Below are 24146 nucleotides of genomic sequence, written 5' to 3' on the forward strand. Positions count from 1 at the left end.
TCAGCTATCAACGGTATTTGATTGTAAGTATCTGTTCTTTCTTTTTCTTATCAGTTCTGTTCCTCTTGAGTTTGAGCTTAATAATCATTCAAGAATACGGACAAACGGGCAGCGGAAAGACATACACCATGAGTGGCATTGCTGAGTATGCCGTATCAGTCTATCAGATATATATGACTACATAGAGAAGGTAACTATTTTTTATTTATCATGGATATGATGTATTACCAGTTAGTGGCTCTTCCGAGTGCATTGATTGTTTATGAATATGATATTTCTAGCACAAGGATAGAAAATATCTTCTAAAATTCTCTGCTATGGAGATATACAAGGAATCTGTCAAAGACCTACTCAGCACATATAGCTCTCCGCTCAGACTTCTTGATGATCCAGAGGTCATTTCATCTCCGGAACATATTGTTATAGATATATTTTTCTTGCATGACTATTAAGTGTTGCCTATTTGGACAGAAAGGTACTATTGTTTAGAATCTAACAGGAGGCAACTCTGCGGGATTGGGATCATGTAAGAGAGTTTCTTTCTGTCTGTCAAGGTAAGGACACAAAGGTTTTCTGAAGTTCTGCATATTGTTTTTGAAGCCTGATATGTCATAGTGCATTCTTGCAGCTCAGAGGCAAATAGGAGAGACCTCGCTGAATGGAACAAGCCCCAGATCTCATCAAATCATTAGACTGGTACTATTATTTATTAGCATAGCATTTCCTTAAAAAGTTTACAGTATCGCATATATTGGTATATACTTCTTTTATAGAGAGAATAACATAGCAGTAATTGTATGACTTTAAGTTTTAAAATGTATAATATTCTCTTTTTTATTTAAACATAGAATTTTGTGGATCTTGCTGGAAGGTCATCTCTTTGTGATATACAGGTTTATCTGGTTCGTTGTTTTCTTTATTGCTAGCATGCTGTATTTGTTTTCAAAAAGAATTTTGAGATTTTTATTTACATAAATAATAGATGGTTTCAAAATATAAATTGTAAAGATGATTAATTTCAACTTTATTTAAGTATATTGTCAAGTTACATTTTAGTGTGTAAACTGACAGAGATAAATAATGAGTCTCTAAGTATAACTATCTATCATATACATGGTTTCGAGCAAAGATTTTATTTAGTGATCACAGCCTCAATTTTAATTGGAAAGAAAAGAAATCTGAAGTGCTCCTGATTACAGGGGATTATAGTGCTGAAAAACTGTTGCAGATGGTAGCCTTGCCGACAGTGTAATGGGTAAGGACCGGATATTGTGTTGCAAATGGTGGCAGACCCATCACTTTAGCCAAAGTATACTAGTGTCAGAATTAGAAGCAGGTACCATTTTGTATTTTTATGGATAGCTTCTGCATTGAAAGATTTTTGGAATCACATGAAAGAGTATTTACTAGGTTATTAAATCTCAACATATAAATTAGAAAAGAATCAAAATTCTCGACATTAGTATGCAATGTGTGCACAGATTTTACTGTATTAATGTTACTTCACAAGTAGTTAGTAAATTTTAGCTCAAAAAATGAACTTTAAAGGGTTTAAGAAATAAATAATATTTGTCTATTTTGACAATACTTATGAAGTGTTCCGCGTTTTGGTATCAGAGCCTTTTTGTTTATTTAATTCTTCAGTATCAAGGTTTGATTATATACTGGAGGGAGTAAGTCATAGCGAAGTACCGTTTAGGCAGGTGGCCGTTGAGGGAAGAAGCAGGTGCATCCTTGTAGTAATCAACATCAGGATAACTACAGAATTGAATAAATTCTCGGATCATATCTTACAAAGACTCAGGTATGTCAAAAATAGGTATTATATTATTGAACCTTACTGCAAATACAAATGCTTAGAATTCTGTATTTTTAATAAGTGTTAAATCTTTTTAAATCTTCTCATTTTATGAGTAGCAATAATCATACGTGGTTAGTAAACATATCTGGTAGTGCCATGATTTCCATGAATAACTATCAATACTTAGAACACCTTTCACAGGTTTCTAGAAAGATTGTCAGTGAAAAAGACAATAGAAACATTAGATCTCTTATCTGGGATCTAGAAGAATTTAAAACTGAACAAGTTCAATTCTATAATAGATATTCTATGCAAATAGACACAGAGATATCTTCTCTTAAAAGAATTCTCAGTTATGATCTTATTAAGAATCCATAAATGAGTTTTTTAACAAAAAAACTTCCTGAGGAAACTCAAGATGAAAACAATTTGGAAATCGAGTTTTCAGAGAATGAAAAAGGTTTTCAAGCAAGTTTTTTGATAAAACAAGAAATTCTTTCTAAAATCAAAAGAAGCAGACTCGATCTAAGAAAAGAAAAAATATTTAACATTCCTATGTTAAATTGTTTTAAAAGGAAAAACTATATCTTTTATTATATTTCTACCAAAGAAATGCATGTAGATATAAAAGATACTACAGGTTTAGTTTATCTGCCTTTAATCACTAAGGAAGAGATAAGCAAAAATTTGTTGAAAATAGACTCTAAGATAAGATCTACTATCAGTGTAGTTCACTTAGGTACTATAAAAATTTTGCTTAAGGCAGAATTTCAAGAAAGAATAGATTCTCCTATTAAAATGGCTTTAATAGATAATAGAATCAATGACCGAAGAGATTGTATTTTAGGTGCTGGTAGAGGTAATTTAGCATACCAAAAATTCATGTTTATTGTCTATCCTAAATTTGGTTTTAGTTTAGAAACTAAAAATATTGATCAGATATTATCTTTCGTGCATGACTTTGAGAGACATAATCTGATGAATGCAGGTGATAAAATATTTAGCTTAACTTATGTTGTTGCTTATGCTTTAACCAATAGCCATCATAGCATCGACTATAAGAAAAATGAATATATTGAATTGGACGATGTATTCTCAGAAATAGGATCTATAGAAGAAAAGCAATTTTCAGATATCAGTCCTTTAGATAATTCTTGGGCAATTGATATTGCAAAGAATAAGCCAGTTCTAGGACAAAAACCTAGAATGAGTTTTAGAGGAAGAACCTTAGAGTTTGGTGAATCTTATAATACCTCTCATAAAGAATTACTTCATAGCATGTCCAGAAGAGTTGATGACTTATGTCAGAAACTGGATCATCTATAGTCGTTCTAAATACTAATATGCACCCGCATATTTATAAAAAAGGAAAAATTCTAGAGTTTAAGAAATTAAATGAAGGGATAGACCTTGAACCAATGAAGTACGTCTTCAGTGGTGTTGTAGGAAGTAATAGCCTTAACACTATTGTTTCTTCAACGAATAATCTTAACCAGATTACAGGAAGATGTTTACTAGGAATCTACAACTTACTGTCCTACTTCGGACTAAGTAAAGATCCCAGTGAAATTTTTTCAAAATCACCTAGTACCTTCAACAGATATTCTACTTCTTTGAGAGGGGGGTAGTAATGTGGAAATAGAAATTCTGAGAGACATAAAAAAGCTCTTAGTAAAACAAAACGCTAATATTGAAAAATTAGAAGTTCAGTTGTCACAGCTTAGAAACACTAAGTGTGATAATGAAGTTATTGACTGCAAGTTCAATGAAATCATAGAATACCTTAAGAAAATCTTAGGATGAGCATTAAGAAATTACTAGAAGATTTCGATAAAAATATGAAGCCACAAATAGGAGAAATCCTTAGGTTGCTTAAAAATCAGCATGCTAACCATGTTACAGATAACATTGAGGCAGCAGAAGCAAAAATCATTACTGAATTGAAAGCAACAATTCAAGAATGTCCTTGTAACCATGAAATCCTTGAAGCCCTCAAAGAAAGGCAGCATAAAGGAAAAGAAATCATCACAACAGATGAAGATCTAGAGCACAAATCAAGGATCTGGAATTATAGTTATCCCAACTATAGTGTCGCTAACGAAGAGCTAGGAACCGGAAAAAATCCTGGCAGTCTGACATGGCCATTCGCTGTTGATAAGAAATCAACATGAATTACATAAAAATAGTAGAAAAATTCTTCTGGGATAACATAGAAAAAGAAGAATTGCAGGTTAACGATGACAACTATAAAGTCCTCGAACAAGCAATCAGCCTAATGGAGTTAGATGATGAATCTAAAGCCAACCAAGAAATAGAAGACAGTAATGAATTAAAATCTTTATTTGGTTTTAATGATTACAATATTCTTAACACAATTGAAAGTTTTAGTTCTGAAGAATAGGAAGACCTTCAAGAAACAGAAGTTGATAGTTCTGAAGATGAGGACATAGAAAACCTCAGGATGAACACCCATCAGACTTCAACACCTCCTTCACCAAAAAGAGAATCAGGAGAAACATCAGGTACAAAGAAACCTGAAGGAAGCAGAAAAAGGAAATGTAATTTCTATCCTTTTAATAATTCTGAGGCTAAAGGAAATTCTAATATTTTTGGTAATAATATCTTAAATATTGATGGAAAGCCAAACAGGAAAGAGCTCATAGACACTTGGGCAAAAGAAATTAGTCTTATTATTAAGACTAATAAAGACGCTTATGATGATCAAAATATAATTTTATTATTGATCGAACATAAGACTTTAGGTGTCATTAATAATTTTATTAAAAACACCACTTGGGAACCAGTCATGAGTCCTGTTACAACCTTTGAAAATGTATTAGATGGCATCTATACAATGTTCTTAGGAATTAATCAAGCATCTGATAAGCTGCAGGAGTTATTAAGGATAAAAGAAAAAGCAAGAACTAGGATCACTAATATGCAGCTTTGCGATATATGTTTCCTAGATCAATTTTTCTGTGATTATGAAAAATATCTATACCAATTAGATGACCAAGCGGAATATGTGAAGTATGTAAAATACTATCTCCTCAAAATTCCACTGGTAGGATTAAAAGCTCTAGAAAGATTTAATCTAGAAGCTACTGGTCCAGCAGAGTATAAATTAGCCTATGCTCAAAGAATTGTTAAAGAGGAAATCTCAAAATTTTGCGATTTAACAAAGAAACAAAAGCAGTTGAAATCTTTTAGCAAACAGTATTGTGAAACGATTATTGAAAAACCATTTGAGTATGGATGTAGGAAATCTTCTTACAAGAAGCCCTACATGAAGAAGTCTTATAAACATAAGACTACTTACAAGTTTATTAAGAAGAAAAAGCCTTATAAACCAGGTAAGTATTTCAAGAAAAATCGTCCAAGAAATTTTTTAATGACAAGAAAATTTTTTGCCCAAAAGGAAAAAAAAATTGCAGGTGTTGGATCTGTAACGAAGAAGGACATTATGCAAATGAATGCCCTAATAGAAAGAAGAATGACGACAAGGTCCAAATGCTAGAATAAGTTTATTCTTTATGATATATTCCTATTGAAGACCCGTATGAAGATACTCAAGAAGTATATTCAATTAAAGAACTGGACCCTGGACCAATAGAGTCAGATTCTAATGAATCAACTTCCTCAGAATCCGACTGAAGAAGGAGAAGAAGTGATGACCAACATCACTAATCCAAACTCTATTTATATCTCAGGTAAATTAAAATTTACAGGATATAAACAGATTGAATTACATTGTTATGTTGATACAGGCTCCATCCTTTGCATAGCAAGTAAGCAAGTTATTCCACCAGAACATTGGATTAACGCAAAAAGACCTATACAAGCTAAAATTGCTAATGGGAGCACCATTATAATCAACAAGGTATGTAAAGACCTTGATATACTGATAGCAGGTGAAATATTTCATATTCCTACTGTTTACCAACAGGAAGCTGGAATAGATTTTTTTAATTGGTAACAATTTTTGCCAATTATATGAACCATTCACTCAATATACAAAAATGATTATACTAACCCTTTCAGGACAAGAAGTATATATCAGAAAAATAACAACAGCTTGTAAAGTTGGAGTTCCAGGTTTTCTAGAATCAATGAAAAAGAATTCTAAAACCAAAAAACCTGATGCTATTAATATCAGCACTAATAAATTTTTTTTTACAGAGGGGGAAGGATGTTATTAGAAGATTCAAAGAATTAAATTATTGTAAAAATTTAATTCTTGATATAGAAAAGAAGACTATAATCGAAGGATTATTAGACCCTGTCTGCTCAGAAAATCCACTGGATCCTACAAAGACCAAGAAATGGATGAAAGCAGCAATCAAGCTCAGAGATCCTAAAACTGTAATCAAGGTTCGACCTATGAAGTACAGCCCACAAGATCGTAAAGAATTTGGAATACAAATTCAAGAGCTTCTGGATATGAAGATCATCATACCCAGTAAATCACCTCATATGTCTCCAGCATTTCTTGTAGAAAATGAAGCTGAGAAGAGAAGAGGGAAGAAAAGAATGGTAGTCAACTATAAAGCAATCAATGAGGCTACAATAGGAGACAACCATAACCTACCAAATAAGGATGAACTTCTCACCCTTATCCGAGGTAAGAAAATGTTCAGTTCATTAGACTGTAAATCTGGGTTTTGGCAGGTATTGCTAGACGAAGAATCACAGTTATTGACAGCATTTACATATCCCCAAGGACATTACCAATGGATCGTGGTGCCATTTGGTCTTAAACAGGCTCCTTCCATTTTTCAAAGACACATGCAGGATGCATTCAGGTCATTTGAATCATTTTGTTGCATTTATGTTGATGATATCCTAATCTTTAGTGATAATGAACAGGATCATTTAAGGCATTTAGCAGCAGTTCTAAAGAGATGTCAACATCTTGGAATAATTTTATCCAAAAAGAAAGCACAACTTTTTAAAGTAAAGATTAATTTCTTAGGATTAGAAATTGATCAAGGAACGCACTGTCCTCAAGCTCATATTCTGGAACATATTAATAAATTTCCGAACAAACTTGAAGACAAAAAATAGTTGCAAAGGTTTTTAGGTATATTAACTTATGCATCCGATTATATTCCAAAATTGCAGCCGTTCGTGCACCTTTGCAGGTTAAGCTCAAGAAAGATTTTCCATGGGAATGGAAAGATTCAGACACTGATTACATTTGTAAGGTAAAAAAGAATCTCAAGGGTTTTCCAAAACTCTATCATCCGGAGCCGGATGACAAGCTTATCATTGAGACAGATGCTTCAGGCGAATACTGGGGAGGAGTTCTCAAAGCAGTTAATTCGGATAAAGAATTAATATGTAGATATGCCTCAGGAAGCTTTAAAGACGCCGAGAAAAATTATCATTCAAATGAAAAAGAATATTTGGCAGTCATTAGAGTCATTAACAAATTTTCTAATAAATCTAACTCCGGTCAAATTTTTGGTAAGGACTGATAATAGAATCTTCACTTATTTTCTTCGTATTAAGTACAGGGAGATAATAAGTAAGGAAGATTAGTAAGATGGCAGCAATGGTCATCTCACTACAGCTTTGATGTAGAGCACATCGAAGGAGTTAAAAACTGCTTAACAGATTTTTTAACAAAAAAATTCCTGATAGAACGGGTATGAAAAGCTAATACTGTTCATACAGGAATCCAAGGTCACTTTTTGGCTATAAATACAGAAGGAACTGAAGAACAAATCATAAAACATTTGCAAACACCTTCCTTCTTCACAAGTTTCTCTCAAAAGAAACAAATACCATTGCGGGTATAAAAACAATCTTCTTTCTTTGAAGATCCCATAAGCTAGTAGCTATGGAGAAGTTGCTTCTGGAAGAAACAATTATTTTAAAAGAATGGTCAATTATCCAGGAAAGACTACACTTGGTGAGAGCCAACATAGAGTTCGAAAGGAAATTCAATACTCCTCAAGAACAAAAGGTTATTTGTTCAACTTCCTCAACTCTGAGTGAAGAACAAACTAGCCCGGAGCAAACGGCTACCGATAAAGGCTCAACAAATCCGTTGACACCTGTGAATTTGGTAAAAATCCAGACTAGGTTAATACCTCACAACAAATGGTTACTTCATCACTATCTTCAGAAATGAACAAAGATAAGTCTATTCCTGAGCAAACGGCTCCAGGTAAAGAAATAATAAATCCGTTAAAGGCTGTTGCTTTGCCAGAAAGCAAGACTGAGGTTCAAACCTCCATAACGTTAGAAAAAACCTCTAATTTAAATTTTAGGCCTAACGGGGGAATTCAAATCCCTACAAAGACTGAAGGTTATACTTCAGCTGTCCTAAACGGGTACAAAGGCCCTAAAACCTATTATGTGGTGTTAATGGTCCTAATGCAGGAATATACACTATATGGGAGATAGCTGAGAAAGCTGTAAAAGGATTCTCAGGAATCAAACATAAGAAGTACAAATCCTTTGCTGAAGCAAAAGTTGCAGCAAATATTTATACTACACAAGAATTCAAGCCACCTCTCCAGTTAATTAATTATGTAGAAGCATTACATCCAACTTATGCGGGGGCAATAACTCACCAAAAAGAAAGTTCTAGCAAAACTATTTTGGGAAACATTCCAAAATCTCAGCAGCTGTTAATGCAGACGGAAGAAGATACCATTGAATCTTATTTTTCAGGATTTAATTATCTTTATCAATATGGAAGAATAGCCACTGAAAAGGAATTCGTTAGTGAACATTTCTTCACCATAGACAAGAAGAATGTCAGCTACTTCAATTTATATCCAAATGCTGATCCAGACATGGTCTATGAAGCATACCAATATGGACTATTAACACAAGTTTATCCTGCTAATAACCTTTTGGAAATTTCTATGTTCCCCAAGAAATTTAGAAAGACAGTCAAGACATTTAAAAACAACTGTCTTAAAGGAAAAAAGATCGACCTCTTCATCAAAACCACCAGTACCATTATATGCTGGGAAAATGAAGAAGAATATGATTGTCCACCTAATCAATCTTTACATTATATTCAGGTTGGTCCTGCCAAGGAAAATATCTATTCTCCAAGCCAAGCAATGGAACCTACACTGGAGAAAAATGATTTCAGAGCACTGGCTGAAAATAAGTTATTGATTTTAATCAATAAGTTATTTAGTGTTCAAAAGGAAGATAAGCTAAAAGTCAATTTAGCTACAACGCATGCCTTAATGACCTCTTATTCCCGTAAAGGATTAAGTGAAGATGACTACAACAAAGTTGTCGCTTTCAGAAGGCAATTATTACATCAAGATACTGTTGGATCGCATCAAAAAATCTTCTGCAAGAAAAAGCAAAAGGAAATAAGCAAATTTGGCATCCATCTCGAATGTCAATTATGTGGTATCACCACTCCAGACAAAGAATATGGAAAAAGAATAATGGAGGACCCCTCCACTTCAACAGAAGACAAAGGACTTTTGCCTAAAGCAGGAATACTGCTCAAAGCAAAACCAGGACATCATTTTTAATAGAGCATCTTATCTTTTTAAAAAGGTAAGGAATCTACTTTATGAAAAGCAGAAGGCATCTACTTTATGAAAAAGAGAAGGCATCTACTTTATGGAAAGCAGAAGGCATCTACTTTATGAAAAGCAGAAGGCATCTACTTTATGAAAAGCAGAAGGCATCTACTTTATGAAAAGCAGAAGGCATCTACTTTATGAAAAGCAAATAGCATCTACTTTATGGAAAGCAAATCTACTTTATGAAAAGCAAATAGCATCTAATTTATTAATTATTAGAAGACGACTAGTCTTGTAATAGAATCTCTTCCTTACTCTATAAAAGGGGAGCTAAGTTTTAGGAAAGAGCATCTTGTATTCTTACAACGAAGACACTTTCTTAATTGAAGAGAGAACCGGTAATGTATTGTGAGTAGTAACCCCAACGGGGTTTTAAGCTATGTATTATGTAAGGGTTTGAGAAATAAATAATATTATGATTTGTCTTTTGTAGAACAACCAATAAGGATTTTAGATCGGCGAGAGATAGTATTAAGAAATAAGTCTGTGTCTTTAGTGCGAGTTTTATGGAGAAACCCTATGGTTGAAGAATCAACCTGGGAACTTGAGAGTGAAATATTAGAGAAATATCCTCAATTGTTTTCATAGTAAGATTCTGAGGACAGAATCCTATTAAGGGGGAAGGATGTAACGTCTGGGAAATTTATGTGTGTATTATATCATATTTATACTAGATTATGTGTGTTAATGTGTCATTTATGTGTAATTATCTGTCAAACCCTAATTGTTACGTGTATTCTGTGTCATTTCGGTATTTTTAAGATATTTTATTTTGCATTCATAGTTTCATTTCAAACGTTTTACGACCCGAACCATGTTTTTTAAATCAAGTATTTCAAATAAAATAATGGGCCTTATTTTTCATCAAACGACTTTTACCATCGCATTATTCTGAACATCTAGGCATTTTATAAATTTTCTCGTTTTACAAAAAATGACTTTTTCGGGCCTCATTGGGTGTTAAAAACCCCACAAAAATCACATTTTTATTTTTATAAAATTATAGGACTTTCATTTATATTATTTCTTTGCATTTTTGCAATATTCACAATTTTTGAGAAATTTTGGCATATATATTATATATATAAAAGATTTATAAATTAAATTTTAATACCCAAAAATTATAAAATTAGGGGCTTATTAATCTTAAAAAGTGTAAAATTGGGGTCTTAATTTTAATTAGGAATATTAATTTCACCACTATAAATAGCCTAATTTTTCTTTAATTAATCATAATTAATAATTAAAAATCAGAAATTTCTTTGAAACTGGGTCAGGATTTCCAGAATCGGGTCGAGAATCAAACCGTGATTTCCAGCTGATTTCTGCATCAAATCGTGTGATTCAAGTACTCAAATCGAAGGTTTTGATCCGTTCTTTCTGTTTCTTGCATCAATTTCATGTTTTAATGTCTTGATTTTGATTTTGATTTTTGATTTCTAGGGTTTATACTCGAATTAGGACTTTTTGATTCTAGGGTTATTATGATGTTTTGATGATTGATATAGCTTTGTTAGATGATTTACAGTCGTGGTATTTAATTGAACAAACGATGTATGTATCGTGATTCACGATTATTAGGGTTTATACCGAATTTTTATATTGCAACTCGATGATTTCTGTGAATCTTTGGTTCCTGAGATGTTAGGGCTTTGATTGTATGTGTTCTTGGCTTCAGTTTGCACTATAGAACGTTTGATTTTATGTACAAATGAATGATTTGGGTATTTGGCCGGAGTTCAGGTCTGTTTTGATCGGAGTTGAGATTTCAGTGATGTTTTTGGTATGTTTTGGCTGGAGTTGAGTTGCTGCAGTTGTGTGGAATTGAAACCCAGTAAAAACCACACTAAACGGTGTTGTTTTTGGCCCGATTTTGACTCACCGGAATCCTAGCCGGTGGCCGGATTCTGGAAAAATCCGGTCATGTTCTTCATGACCCGGATTGTGACCTGGTTGACCCGTTTGTCAACCCGGTTTTGATCTGTTTTGTCAGATGTCTGGTTTCTGACAAATGTTTCTAGATTTTTCATTTTTATTAATTTTAAAAATCAGTTTTATTTATTTTATAAATTGATTAATTAATTATTTAATTAATTGATTTATATTATAAATAATTCTGAAATATTTTCTAAAAATCAGATTTAATTATTTTCTCAATTATTTATTATTTATTATTTATTTATTATTTATTTATTATTTATTTAAAAATGATTAATTATTTTGATGATTAATCAAACAATTTTCAATAAATCATAATAAATTCATTTTAATTCCAAAAATTATAAAAAAATCATTTTTAATTCTGATTTTTCTTAAATAATTATTTAAAAATCATTTTAGGGTTTTAAAAAATTAGTAATAATTATTTATATTGAATAATAAATTGAATTATCAGTGTTTAATTGATAATAATTAGACCGTTAGTCCGATTCGAGCCAAACGAAAGCCCTTTGACTCAGAAAAATAAATTCTTTCCATTAAAAATAATATTAAAGCCTAATTTCTTCTAGAAATTAGTTGACTTTGTTACTTGTTTGATTATCAGTCGAAATGCGTGCCGAGACGAGTCCGAAAAATTCCGGAAAAATGGGAAACGAGTTAGATGATGATCAGTTGAGCGATAAACGAGTCGATTTTGATTCTAAAAATTATTTTAACTATAAAAATGATTATGTGCTTATGTGTATTATGTGGTTGATTGAGTCTTACTTGCTAATAAGTAATATATGAGTCAGTCATAAGCGCATGGGTAGACATTAGGAACGGTGTGAAGTCGATTCAAGATGCAATTAAAGTATGAAATGACTAAATCAGTCTATTTCTCTAACAGCAGATAAGCCAGCAAGGCAGGTTGAGTCGTTAATAGACGAAGGTGACATATTTGCAGTAAGTCGCGCAGAAGGCAAGTTTTTCCCCTATTCTACTTTCAGAATAGTGACATTTCTTCAGATGCTTATCACGTTTGCACTCTTTTGATTCTTGTTCATAATCACTGATACACCCTTGTTATTCCTTTGTTCATATTTCATTTCTATTCTTGATTTCTAAGTTTCCTTGGATTCTTGATTCATAATTCATTGGTTACACATTGATATTGATATGTTCGGGTGATTAGAATATATCAAAGCATACCGATTGTTCCGGTTGCTAAGCGATGGACTGGATAATGACATTTTGGGGATTAAGTGTGTCTTAATCCTGAGGACCGGGATATGACTAGTGCCTCGATATGGGCCGTAGTGCCTGGGTACCCGACTGGATCTATATATGGAGATATAGATCTGCATTATATTCTGACTGATCAGCAGAATATAGATGTGAACTTGTGTCCAGTTTAGTTCAATTGTACTCGCCAGTAATGGCCTTCTTTTTATTCTCGCGGGGTTGCATCTTTGCAGATATACCCGGGTTACAGATTCATTTAAACTGCTTTAACACTATTTATATTTTGCGGACTTGTTGAGAATTTTTTGGCTCACTCTTTTTGTTGTTATTCATCTTATTATTTTCAGTTAAGAAGGAATATGAAACCCATCAGGACTTGAGTGGTAAAGAAGCTGGTCAAGCCTTGGGATCCTCTCATACCCAAGGTATTGATCCCAATCCAGGAAAAAGCTTGGAGTTGCCCGAACAGGTGGAGTGTAGATAGTTAGTGTGTGTGTGTGTGTTTGAATAAAGATGAAACTAGTTTAAAACTGGTTAGACAATGGTTTGTATTAAGGAGAGTTTGTAAGATTTTAAATTTGGTTGTAATAAAGTAGTTAGTAGTTCTTATTTTTCATACTTCAACCTAAAAAGATCCTGGATAGTGTTAAAGGGGTTTAGATTCATTTCTTTATTATTTGTTAATTAGATTGTACAGGTGTGGTGATTACCTAGTAACCCCCAGACTTATACCCCGGGTCTGGAGGGCGTTACATAGATCATTCAAGAGTTTGACAAATCTGTCATATAAACCAGTTAATGACTCATCAGGTTTTGAGTCAAAGTGCTCATACTCTTGAGTGAGTATAGTCTTCCTGTTCTTCTTAATTGAATTAGTTCCCTGGCATCTTATCTCTAAGGCATCCCATATCTACTTTGCAGTCTTGCAGTTACTTACCCTGTTTGACATGACATTATCAATGGCACTATGCAGCAAATGTCTTACCTTTGCATCCTTTGCAATAGATGAGATATCTTTAGCTGTATATTCACTTTTCTCCCTTGGTACAGTCTGTGTTGGCTTATTTGTAACTACAATAGAGAGCTTGGTTGGCTTATGTGGTCCTTTATTAATTCTGTCAAGGTATTCTTGATCTGTAGCGTCCAGAAACATAGACATCCTCACCTTTCATATGGGATACTCAGAAGGTTTCAGTATGGGAACCCTAATAGTCTCATATCGATTATGGATTTAAGTCTTTGGAGTTTCTTCAGTTTTGGTGGGCTTGGTTGGAGTTTGTGTTTCTTCAGACATGATTGTTTTTGGATCTTTACTGTATGTATGTTAACGAATAGCTCTGATACCACTTGTTAGGTCACACACACTGTAGAAGGGGGTTGAATACAGTGTTTGTTACAATCAAATCGAATTAAGAACACAAGTAACTGAACACACACTACACCATATATGGCATATCGTAACGCCCCTCCTAAAAATGTTACTTAATATGTTACCTTAGATATGATACTCATAAGCTAATTTAACATTATGATTTTATGTTACCTTATCCCAAAACCTGCTGTTGCATTAGGTAGAAAGTGTTGTAGCTAGCAACATTCTTGTCAAAGTGTTACATTAGAGTATTAAAACATAAATATAATATTTTTTAAGATTAAGTAATAATTTGACCAATATTTTTAGGTGATAAATAAATTTAATAGATAATATACACAATGGTATACACATTTTTAACATAATAACATTAAAAATTATTAATAATATTTAAATTAATTAAATTTTAGAAATAGAAAATAAATTTATTTTCACTATAATTATTTATAAAGAATAAAAATAGCACAAATATCCCCTCATTAATGTAAGCATTGATATGCAACTTTTACAAATAAAACTTAAATATATGAAGTTTTATAAAAATAATAGAGTACGTAAGTATAATTAATTTAACTTTAAGATGTAATTATTTGAATAATATTTATTATAATAACAAAAAATATACCCAAAATTTTGAACACCCAAACTTTCATACGGGCAGGATAATTTCGGGGACGGCGGGATAAAAACCGCCCAAATTTTCTAACTCTTTTAAATTATCTCTATGTATTCTCTAATTCCATTCTCTCACTGTCTCTCTCTCCTGCTAATCTCTAATCTCTCTACTTTTCTCGTTCTCTTCATTATACTCTTTTAATCGATCTATTTCTCAAACTCTTTCTGAATCTTTCATTATGTCACACACCCGTTAATTTTCTTCGTCGAATTAGGGTTTGGGTCGATACTTTTTGCTAAAGTTCTTCAAATTAGTCATTTTTCTGTTTTGAGTCCAGTTGACTCAATTTATTCTTTTAAACATCATCTAATTAATGTCTCTTTTTTATTATAAGCCTTCTCCGATTTTGATTTTGGATTTTGAGCTTCGATTTGAAGTTTCAGTTTGATTCAGTTGGATCTTGATTGTGGATTTTAGATTTTGGATTTTGTGTGTCAGGTTCGATCTAAATAATCAATCTATTTTATATGTGTTTTTTTTAAAATTTTTAGTATTCTATGTTTAAATTGATAAATTAGAATTTGGAATTTGTGGGATGATAAAACAATAAATGAGGCATTTGAGAAAGTTGCAAGCTATGGGCTAGTGTCAAACATGATATTATACTTGATATAATATTACATGATGGGATTAACACAAGGACAAAACTTTATCTTTATTGGAGTGCTGCTACCAATTTCTCGCCTCTTGTTGGGGCTCTTGTCTCTGATTCATATCTCGGTCGATATCACACCATTGCAATTAGTTCTATCTTCAGTTTCTTGGTATGTACATGGATTATATTTGTACATAATGCACACTGCAGATATTATTTAACCATTTTACTGAAAAACCTCACAAAACAGTTTGACTAGTTTAGACCTCTCTACACATATTCAAGTATCATTAACTAATGTCAACTAGCACTACTTTATAGTTTAAAATGATTAGCGATTACCACTCTTATGGACTACCAGACCTTTGAGTTGATCTTTTTTAATAACAGGGAATGTTAATTAATAATAGGCCTTAATATGCATAATCCTTTTCATTAAACATAAATCACTGCTGCAAAATGAAATATTGCACTTAAAGCATAACTTTGACATGGAAAAAAACCTGATACAGTAAAAACAAATGACCTTAGATATGCACGTTAATTATAGTATACTAGTAATTAGAGATAATTAAGGAATCAGTTTGTTCCTCTGATCATGAAGTTTAACTAGCACAGGAGCAACTAAGTACTGTATCAGGTTTTTTTCCATGTCAAAGTTATGCTTTTACCACACTTCTCTTTGTTACCATATTGCCCTGGAGGAACACATTTGCATCTATCACAGCATGTAACACAAGCTCTCAGGCACACATTCTCTCTCGAGTGTAACTTGCACCTAACCAGACATGGTGGATAACATTCTGCACCAAAACCAATTTTATATTTAATAACCTCTTTCACTTATATTATTTATAATAGTTATCTAAATGTAAACTTATTTGCATGTAGGCAACCTTTAGTGTTTCTTGGAGGTGGAGGAGGTGCAGAAGTAGACGGTGGCAAGACTATAGGAGCCTTAAATGGTGGCGTAAAAAATGGGTGGTTTGACCTCTGGAGCTGGAGCTGGAGCTGGTGGTGAAGCTTTCACCGGGGCAGGTGTTTGCGCTGGAGGTGCCTTTACTGGAACATGAGCCACAGTTCTTTGAAGTAATGAACATTTATCATTCTTGATCCTAGCATCAGTATATTGTGTTGTTATAATGATCTTTGGTGTTTAACTGTGCCGAGTTGATTATTTTGGGGCAGAAGCAGATGCTTGGCAGACTCTTCAAGATATGATTACTTTGAAGAGGTACAGGGTATGGCAAAAAGCGCAGGAGAAGATTATGTTCAAGTATATTGAGCTTTGTGTGGACATGAGAAGGGGTAGGTTTGCAAAGGATGGACTGATTCAGTACCGAATAATTTGTCAACAAGTGAATGTCAGTTCTCTAGAGGAGGTCATAAAGCAATTTATGGACCTTTCTACTAAGAAAGCTGAAGAAGCTCGTAGTCAGGAACAAGCATTGGAAGAAGCTCTTGGTGTAGATAACTTGGAAGCCCGAAAATCTGATGTTGAGTTATGTCAGTGGTGAAAAAGGAAACGATCGATCTGATCACAAGTTATGTTGATTTAAGTTTTTGTGGGAGACGTATAGAACAGTTCTTCAAATACTGAGGAACAAATCCAAGTTGATGGCGCTCTATGCGGTAATACCTCTTTAATTTGCTTCCCCCAAGAAAAAATTATATAAAAATCAATAAAATTAATTGTCGATGTTATATAGTTCCTGTTTTTTGTAATCTATTAGAACTTAAAATTTACCGTGAAGGCAGAACAACCTTGTAGGAGTTTTTTTTATAACAATGGATTTTGAGTGCTGATTCTGAAAATGTATTTACCTTGATTGCAGAACAACATTTTAGGAGTTTATTTATAACAACGACTTTTGAGTGCCGATTCTGAAAATGTATGTCTTAATGCCTCCTGCTATTTACCAGTATGTACAATATTATGTACCATAATATGCTGATTTATACTAGAAGCAAAGAATAAAGTCTGTCCTCTGTTCTTTTATCTTCCTTTGTGATTTATTTCTTTAGCGGACTTTTGGTAAAGAGATGTCACATTCTTTTGCATAATAAATTAGTTCATCGGAGTATCTATAGTTATCATTTTGATGTAAAATGCAGAAAAAGGTTAAACAACAAGATGATGATGACACCACCAAACTAGCACATATGGTATGCTCCCTGAGCAATCGTGATGAGTGCATGGCTTGCGGAAGTTACTGTGGATACTTCCATGCTAAAGGGTAAAGAGATACTACATTCATCTCGCATATTAAATTAGTTTATCTGAGTATTTATAGTTATTATTTTGATGTAAAATGCAGGTTAACGTTAAGCAGCAAGATGATGATGATACCACCAAACTAGCATATATGGTATGCTCCCTGAGGAATCGTGATGAGTGCATGGCTGCCTTCCATTTTGTTTAAGTAGTTTAGCTTAGTTCTTTTGTGATTGGTAATCAGTTTGGTTGGTTTGTATAAATTGTATTGTTGCGTTAATGATTTGGTATTTAGGGATTGTATATATTCCAACAATACATTTTCAATTTTTTCTGGTTAAAGTATTACATTAGATTTTATAAAGTGTTACAAGAGGCTGTATAAATGTTTCACTAGCTTACATACAAATGTGATAGTAGCTCCTAAAGTGTTACCCTAGGAATAAAAATGATACCACCAAAAAGTAGGACACACATGCCACATCAGCATGCCATGTCAACACAACATGGGTCCCACTTTTTAAACCTTTTTTTACCTCTAAGGTAACATAAAAACAAGTTATAACTGATCTCTCCTTCTGTTGCAATAGCAAGCTTAAGTAACATAAAATACGATGTTGCCTTAGATACCGGAGATGTTAGCTTAGACCCCTAAGGCAACATTGAAAAACCTATCTTTAAGAAAATGTTACCTTAGCTTAAAAGTGGGGCAAGAGCAACATATTTACCCCCTAATGCAACGTTTTTTTGGTGTTACAATAGGCATTTTATGGTGTAGTGACAGATTTTATTCAATATAATAAACTCTGTTATAATAGAACTGTCCTCTCTCAGTGATGAACAAATTATCACGAGAGCTGCTAGGGTTACAATGAATAATATTCTCGATTAAGATAACACATATAGTGTAAACCCTATGTCTGTGTTTATATACTACACAGTTACAAGATAATCTTCTAATTGATATCGAATATAATTCTGCTTCCTAATATATATCAACTAGTTATCTTTTCTTCCAAGTATTATATTCTTCATAGAATTCTTCTCCATGCATATCTCTTCTTATGTTTGTCTTGATCTTCTTTCCTTTCAATCAGCCACCTTCCTTATCTGAAAGTCTCTTTAAGTTCTGATATTATCTCCTGATAAATATCTTCTGATAACTTAAGTTCTGATAACTTAAGTTCTGATATCTTAAGTCCTGACTTCAGTATAAGTACTGATTTCCAGTTAAGTCCTGATTTGTCGTGTTAAGTAAGATCTGAAAACTAAACACAAATCATATTAGATATGATATCACAAATATATCTAACATAAAATTTTAAGTTTGGGGTGATAATACAAGGATTAGTAGTTTGTGTGTGTCCATGTAGATTCATATTGCATATTTATTTGTAGTTTATTTGCACTTTCATTCATATGTTTGCATGATTTATTATTTAGGTTGATTTTGTTTGCATATTTTGTCATGTTATAATGTTCCATGTAGTTGCATTAGCATGCATATAACATGATCCCTTAGGCTGCGTTGTTTCTGATTGATTTGTTGATGTTAATTTGGGTGTAGTGACGTTGAATAGAGGGATGTTTAAGTCCTAATGTGTAACAACCCTAATCCGGGGTCAAGATTTGGTGTCACGAAAAACAATCTTTACATAAAACAAAAGAATATTCAATTAACCCCTTGAATCCGGATCGTTTACAGGTTATGGTATGAAACAAGAATCTAACCATTTACAACTCACAATAACTAAATACAAGTGTAGATACCTTTGGACTAATGCTCTTGTTGCATTCTTCTAACACCTTCAACCTCTCACAGTGGAACTTTCTCTAACTTCTGCTGTCTATCAAAGCTATTCACTTTTATCGTTATCTATTTCTGGAAGAAATAAGAATTTACAAAGCAAGAGTGAGCCAAAAATGCCCAACAAGTATATAATTTGAGTTTGAAGCATTAATATCAAAAGAAAAACTTTCGGACAAAATCTTAAAACAATTCTATTTATCTGAGTAAGTTGAGCGAATAAACGTTGGCTGTCACCAGCCTTTAACTAAAATCCAAAAATGCCAAGCGATTCCCCGATTCATCTCTTGAATTAGGGTTTTGTCCGGTTTTGGAATCATAAAACCATTTGAGAGAGAATGTCGTTAATAGCGATCAACAACAAATTAGACTGGACACTAGTTCGCATCTATATTTTGCTGATCAGTCAGAATATAATGCAGATCTATATCTCAATATATTGATCTAGTCGGGTCCCCAGGCACTACGGCCCATCTCGAGGCATCAGTCATCCCGGTCCTCAGGATTAAGTAAAACTCAATCCCCAAAATATCACTATCCAGCTCGTAGAGTGTTTTGATGTCAAATCATTTTGAATTCAAAACATTCCAATCCAGGGTTCGCAAATAACCCGAAAGAATGGGTATTTGCTCATGAGAGCAATCGAATTATAAGAACAATAATGAAAGGAACGTGCATAATCAGAGTAATTACAGCGAAATGTAAAACATTTAACTATTCTGAACTAAGAATAGGAACGAATAAATATTTGCAGTATTTAAAAGAAAATTTAAGAATACTTGCAGTATTTAAAAGAAAAATCCAGAATACTTGCCTCAATAAGCTTTAACCGCCATTGACTTTGGTTCGACTTTGCTCGTACGGCTTTATCGTCAAACTACTATCCTATTCTGGATACGATCCCAACATTCAGACCCTTCAGTTGGAACTTCGTTGATCTCGACGTCTAATCACTAGATCATTACTAGTCCAACATCGAATCTCGGGTCTTCCGTCTAAACCTACAGGGGTGAAATACCCTAATTCAGATAACCGCTTAAGCTTAACATCAAATCGTTATTCTATTCTACCCATACTATTTCATCACCGAATTCATATTTATATGTATTATCGAAATACACATAGCAATTATGGTTCACATCTTAAAAACTCGGTTCAGTATTTATTTTCAGAAAATACGTATATTTGTTATTTCATAAATAGGGTAATCGATTACTCACGAAATATCTTGTCAGGTCACGTAAATAGGTTTCATAAAGTTCAATTATATCCTCGTTCGACGTTACCAACAAATACAGGTTACGTTCCCGTATTTTCGGAATTTATTTTCCCGAAAATTGGCAGCGTTTCCTCTATTTATCGGCCTACCCGTCAAAATCAAATCGACGTCAAATCACAACAACAGCCACAACATGAATCAATCCACAATCCAATTACCAAGTCCCAAACTCCGATTCGCTTAATTATTATTACTATTCGTATTTTGCATTTTTATTCGTATTTTCATTTCGCAACTAATTTACCAACTATTTTTATTTAATTAATAACGTAGGACTCAGATTAAAATCATCACGGTCCACCGTCGGCTCGTCGAAGCTCATCGCCGACGACGATAAAATCGCGGGTTTCCGTTTATTACGGACATCCGACACGAATTCCATCGATTATTAATAGTTAACTCTCGTAACATCGACTAATCAATTTATATCATGAAACATTAATCAATTATTATTTCCTGTAAAAATAAATAAATACAGTAAAACTCATTCCAAAATAATCAGGCCACAACACAGCATAATCAGAACTGTCACAGGTACACGTGCGGAGGAACGCAGCCACGCGCACAACACAACAGTCGGCTGCCATGCCAGAAAAATAGGCGGCAACTGGAGATGAAGACGACACAGGAGACTAAAACCACAACACACAGAAGATAGCACACACGTATACTCCCACACAGACTCACGCATACACACGCACACGATACGCACACACCTAGCAGAAAACCCAGCCGGAATATATAAGGCGGCTCACCGGAAAATTCACGGCGGCGGAAGAACAGAGAGGGACCAGAAGAACAGAGAAGAGAGGGAAGAAAGAAGATTGAGAGAGGGAATAGAGATGAGAGGGAGAGATGACAGAGAGATTGGGGAGAGAGATCGAAGCAGAGATTAGGGAAGGAAGAGTCGGGTTGCACCGACTGAACACAACCCCCCCTTTTGTTTGTTTTTTTTTTATTTTGTCTTACTCCCGTTATTATCCTGTTTTGGTCACCACATCGTAAATTTATCGATACATGTTGCGTGCGCGTACTCGTCAAAATAATATCAGAATAATTACTAAATTTTATAAATATTCTGAAACAAATAAAACATGAATTTCAAACTTTTTAAAATATTTTTGAAATACATAACATTTCTGCAATTAATGATTTAACAAATAAACTTGCGGGTGTCTAAAAGACGGAAAATTGCCGGCATAATTTTAAAATCTCAGAAATAATCAAAAAGTAATAAGATAAAATTTTCATAATTTTTGAAGAATTCTGGAATTTGGTACATAAATTACATTTAAATGTAATCAGAAAATCATTTAGGGGTAAATAATTGATAGAATATTGATTTCTGAATTTTATAAATTCCTAAAAATAATAAATAAAATTATAAAGCAAAAAAATAATTTTAGAAACAATTTTAGCATTTATGAAAATAAATATTCATTAAAATCATTTTAAAAGGAATAAAATTCATACGCTCAATAATTAATTAATAAATTAATCTTCGCATCCAACAATTCACAAACAATTGATAATACAACAACACATAGCTGACAGAACCATCACCTGTTTTATTTATTTAACATTTCGATAATTATATTTACAAACCGGATCCGAAAATAGGTTACTTAGCCGCTAAGTAACTGAAAAGACGATACGATTTTAATACCAAATTTAGATAATTATCAAAACAGAGTTTCCTATAAAATAATTTATACGAAAATAAGATAATAATATCTCGTCTTTTGAGAATATGGATTCTTATCGATATATAAAATGATTTGTGTATCGAAAATTTCACACTGGGACTCGTACAGGTCAAACCGTACCCCAGATTGAAAAAGTCAAAACATGAAAAGTATTCAGAATTATCCGATTAGGTTAGAAAGGAGTTTTTGGAAGAGTTTCGGGTTGTAAAAACGCAAAAATGATTGAAGTGGAATGATTTCCGATTCTAAAAAGTAATATTATATTTAGGTAAAATAATCATTCTTAATTCTATAAATCCTTATAAAATTATATGATAATCCAAAAATTACCAGAAAAATACCAAAATTATCTAGATTTAATTCTGGATAATTGGAAATTAAAATATCTCAATTTTATCAGAAATAAACATCCAAATATTATTATCCATCATCAAATAATTCACCAAAATTCACATAAAAATCACATAATAATTATTTATTGAGAAAAATAATTGCATAATATTTCCCAGACGTTACATCCTTCCCCCCTTAAAAGGATTCTGTCCTTAGAATCATGCTAAAGAATAGACACTGATACATTTCGAGTATCTACTTAAAATTTCTCAGGACTCACAACTTTAATTACGTTTCAACGGTCTCCTACCGTCATCAGATTTATCAGTTGCTCATTCAACCCCTAACTCAATCTTTTATTTCACATATTTGGAGCTAAATTACTCTTCATAGTCATACACACATGAATGCCTTATGGACTCGTTACACCTGTGACAACAAGACCAACTCATTCACAATCGTTCTATCTATCTCACTGTTTCAAAGGACTAACTTAATTTACACTAACCTTCTTTTCTTTCCAATTCTAATAGTTCATGTTCATGAAATTTCTATTTTCATTGACTGTTCTACTCTACTTTTCATGTCTCCTTTTGTTCGGTTAAATTGACCAATGATCGTTTCCAATCGTATTCGAGAATCTCTAATCGGTCTATTGCATTTTCTATCCGTCTGCGCCCGATATCCTGAGCTCATGACGTCTGATGTTTCGGAATGCTCTACATCTATTCAACAACTAAAAGGAAAATCTCGGCAATTGCATCTACTCATCACTTGTTAGCATACTTCTATTTCTTTCAATCACTATCGAGTAGATTCATCGAGCGAGAATCTGTTATTATCTGAAAGGAAATATATCGATTTGGAACGGAATGAATTAGAACTTTATTCAAAACTCGGTTTCTTGGTACTAATACTCGTTTTATTGTCATATCAAATTAGATATCAACACGAACTTTGATGCTCACAATGTCCCATACTGAAGTCAACATCAATCATCTGTATTAATACCACCTTTGATATCTAACAAAAAAGTAAGTATCTGCATAACTCAGAAGACAGATCAAAACCTATTCTTCAATTTCTAACTTTTCCGATTCTTTTAACCATTTCTCAACAATCTTAATGGTATTCACTCTTTTATTTCTATTTGAAACATCTATTCTTAAATAGACCTTTCCTGTTTGGAGTTAACCACACACTGGAGCTCATAATCAATTATACCCAGAATTCATATCTTTGAAGTTAAGAATGCAGCTGCTATTTTCCAACTCTTCGCAAGCATATCTTCAGGCGTTCAACTTGGTCTTCTTTAGTCCTTGAATGAGGATGTTACCAATAAATACAATTACACCATCCCAATACTCCTGGTACATTGTGTTCACTTGATCTTCAGACTTACAATTTCTGATAATCGAAGCGTAACCTCACATTTTCATTCTCTTCTTCCATAACCGCTTTTGTGTACTGTACAAAATACCCTTTATTTCATTATTCTTTCATTCCACCTTTCTGAAGTTTTCCTTCACTTATTATTTTATCCCTATTGAGTTAGACGATACAGGGCTTTTGACACCAGCTTGACTCTGTGCAGTAACCGACGAGAAATTCTTACCTCCTTCCCTGAGG

General features: G+C 33.1%; 1 protein-coding gene across 1 annotated transcript; it reads left to right on the top strand.

Moving 5' to 3' along the window:
• The first annotated feature begins 12 nt into the window (after positions 1 to 12).
• LOC141680984 (uncharacterized) lies at positions 13 to 16250 on the top strand. Its single transcript, XM_074487052.1, has 7 exons — positions 13 to 190; positions 282 to 395; positions 472 to 554; positions 629 to 696; positions 849 to 1336; positions 1645 to 1804; positions 16069 to 16250. The coding sequence occupies exons 5-7, from the start codon at positions 1252 to 1254 to the stop codon at positions 16196 to 16198; spliced, it is 375 nt and encodes a 124-aa protein (XP_074343153.1). The 5' UTR covers positions 13 to 190; positions 282 to 395; positions 472 to 554; positions 629 to 696; positions 849 to 1251; the 3' UTR covers positions 16199 to 16250.
• Positions 16251 to 24146: the final 7896 nt, after the last annotated feature.

Source organism: Apium graveolens, chromosome 8 (assembly GCF_009905375.1).
Source record: "Apium graveolens cultivar Ventura chromosome 8, ASM990537v1, whole genome shotgun sequence".
NCBI classification, from domain to species: Eukaryota; Viridiplantae; Streptophyta; class Magnoliopsida; order Apiales; family Apiaceae; genus Apium; species Apium graveolens.

Bases quoted from the DNA above. Each gene is read 5' to 3' on its own strand.
- LOC141680984 (XM_074487052.1), top strand. From the start codon at position 1,252: ATGGGTAAGGACCGGATATTGTGTTGCAAATGGTGGCAGACCCATCAC. The intron at 1,337-1,644 runs GTACCATTTTGT...TTAATTCTTCAG, and splicing joins AGTGTCAGAATTAGAAGCAG to TATCAAGGTTTGATTATATA. The intron at 1,805-16,068 runs GTATGTCAAAAA...ATTTGCATGTAG, and splicing joins CATATCTTACAAAGACTCAG to GCAACCTTTAGTGTTTCTTG.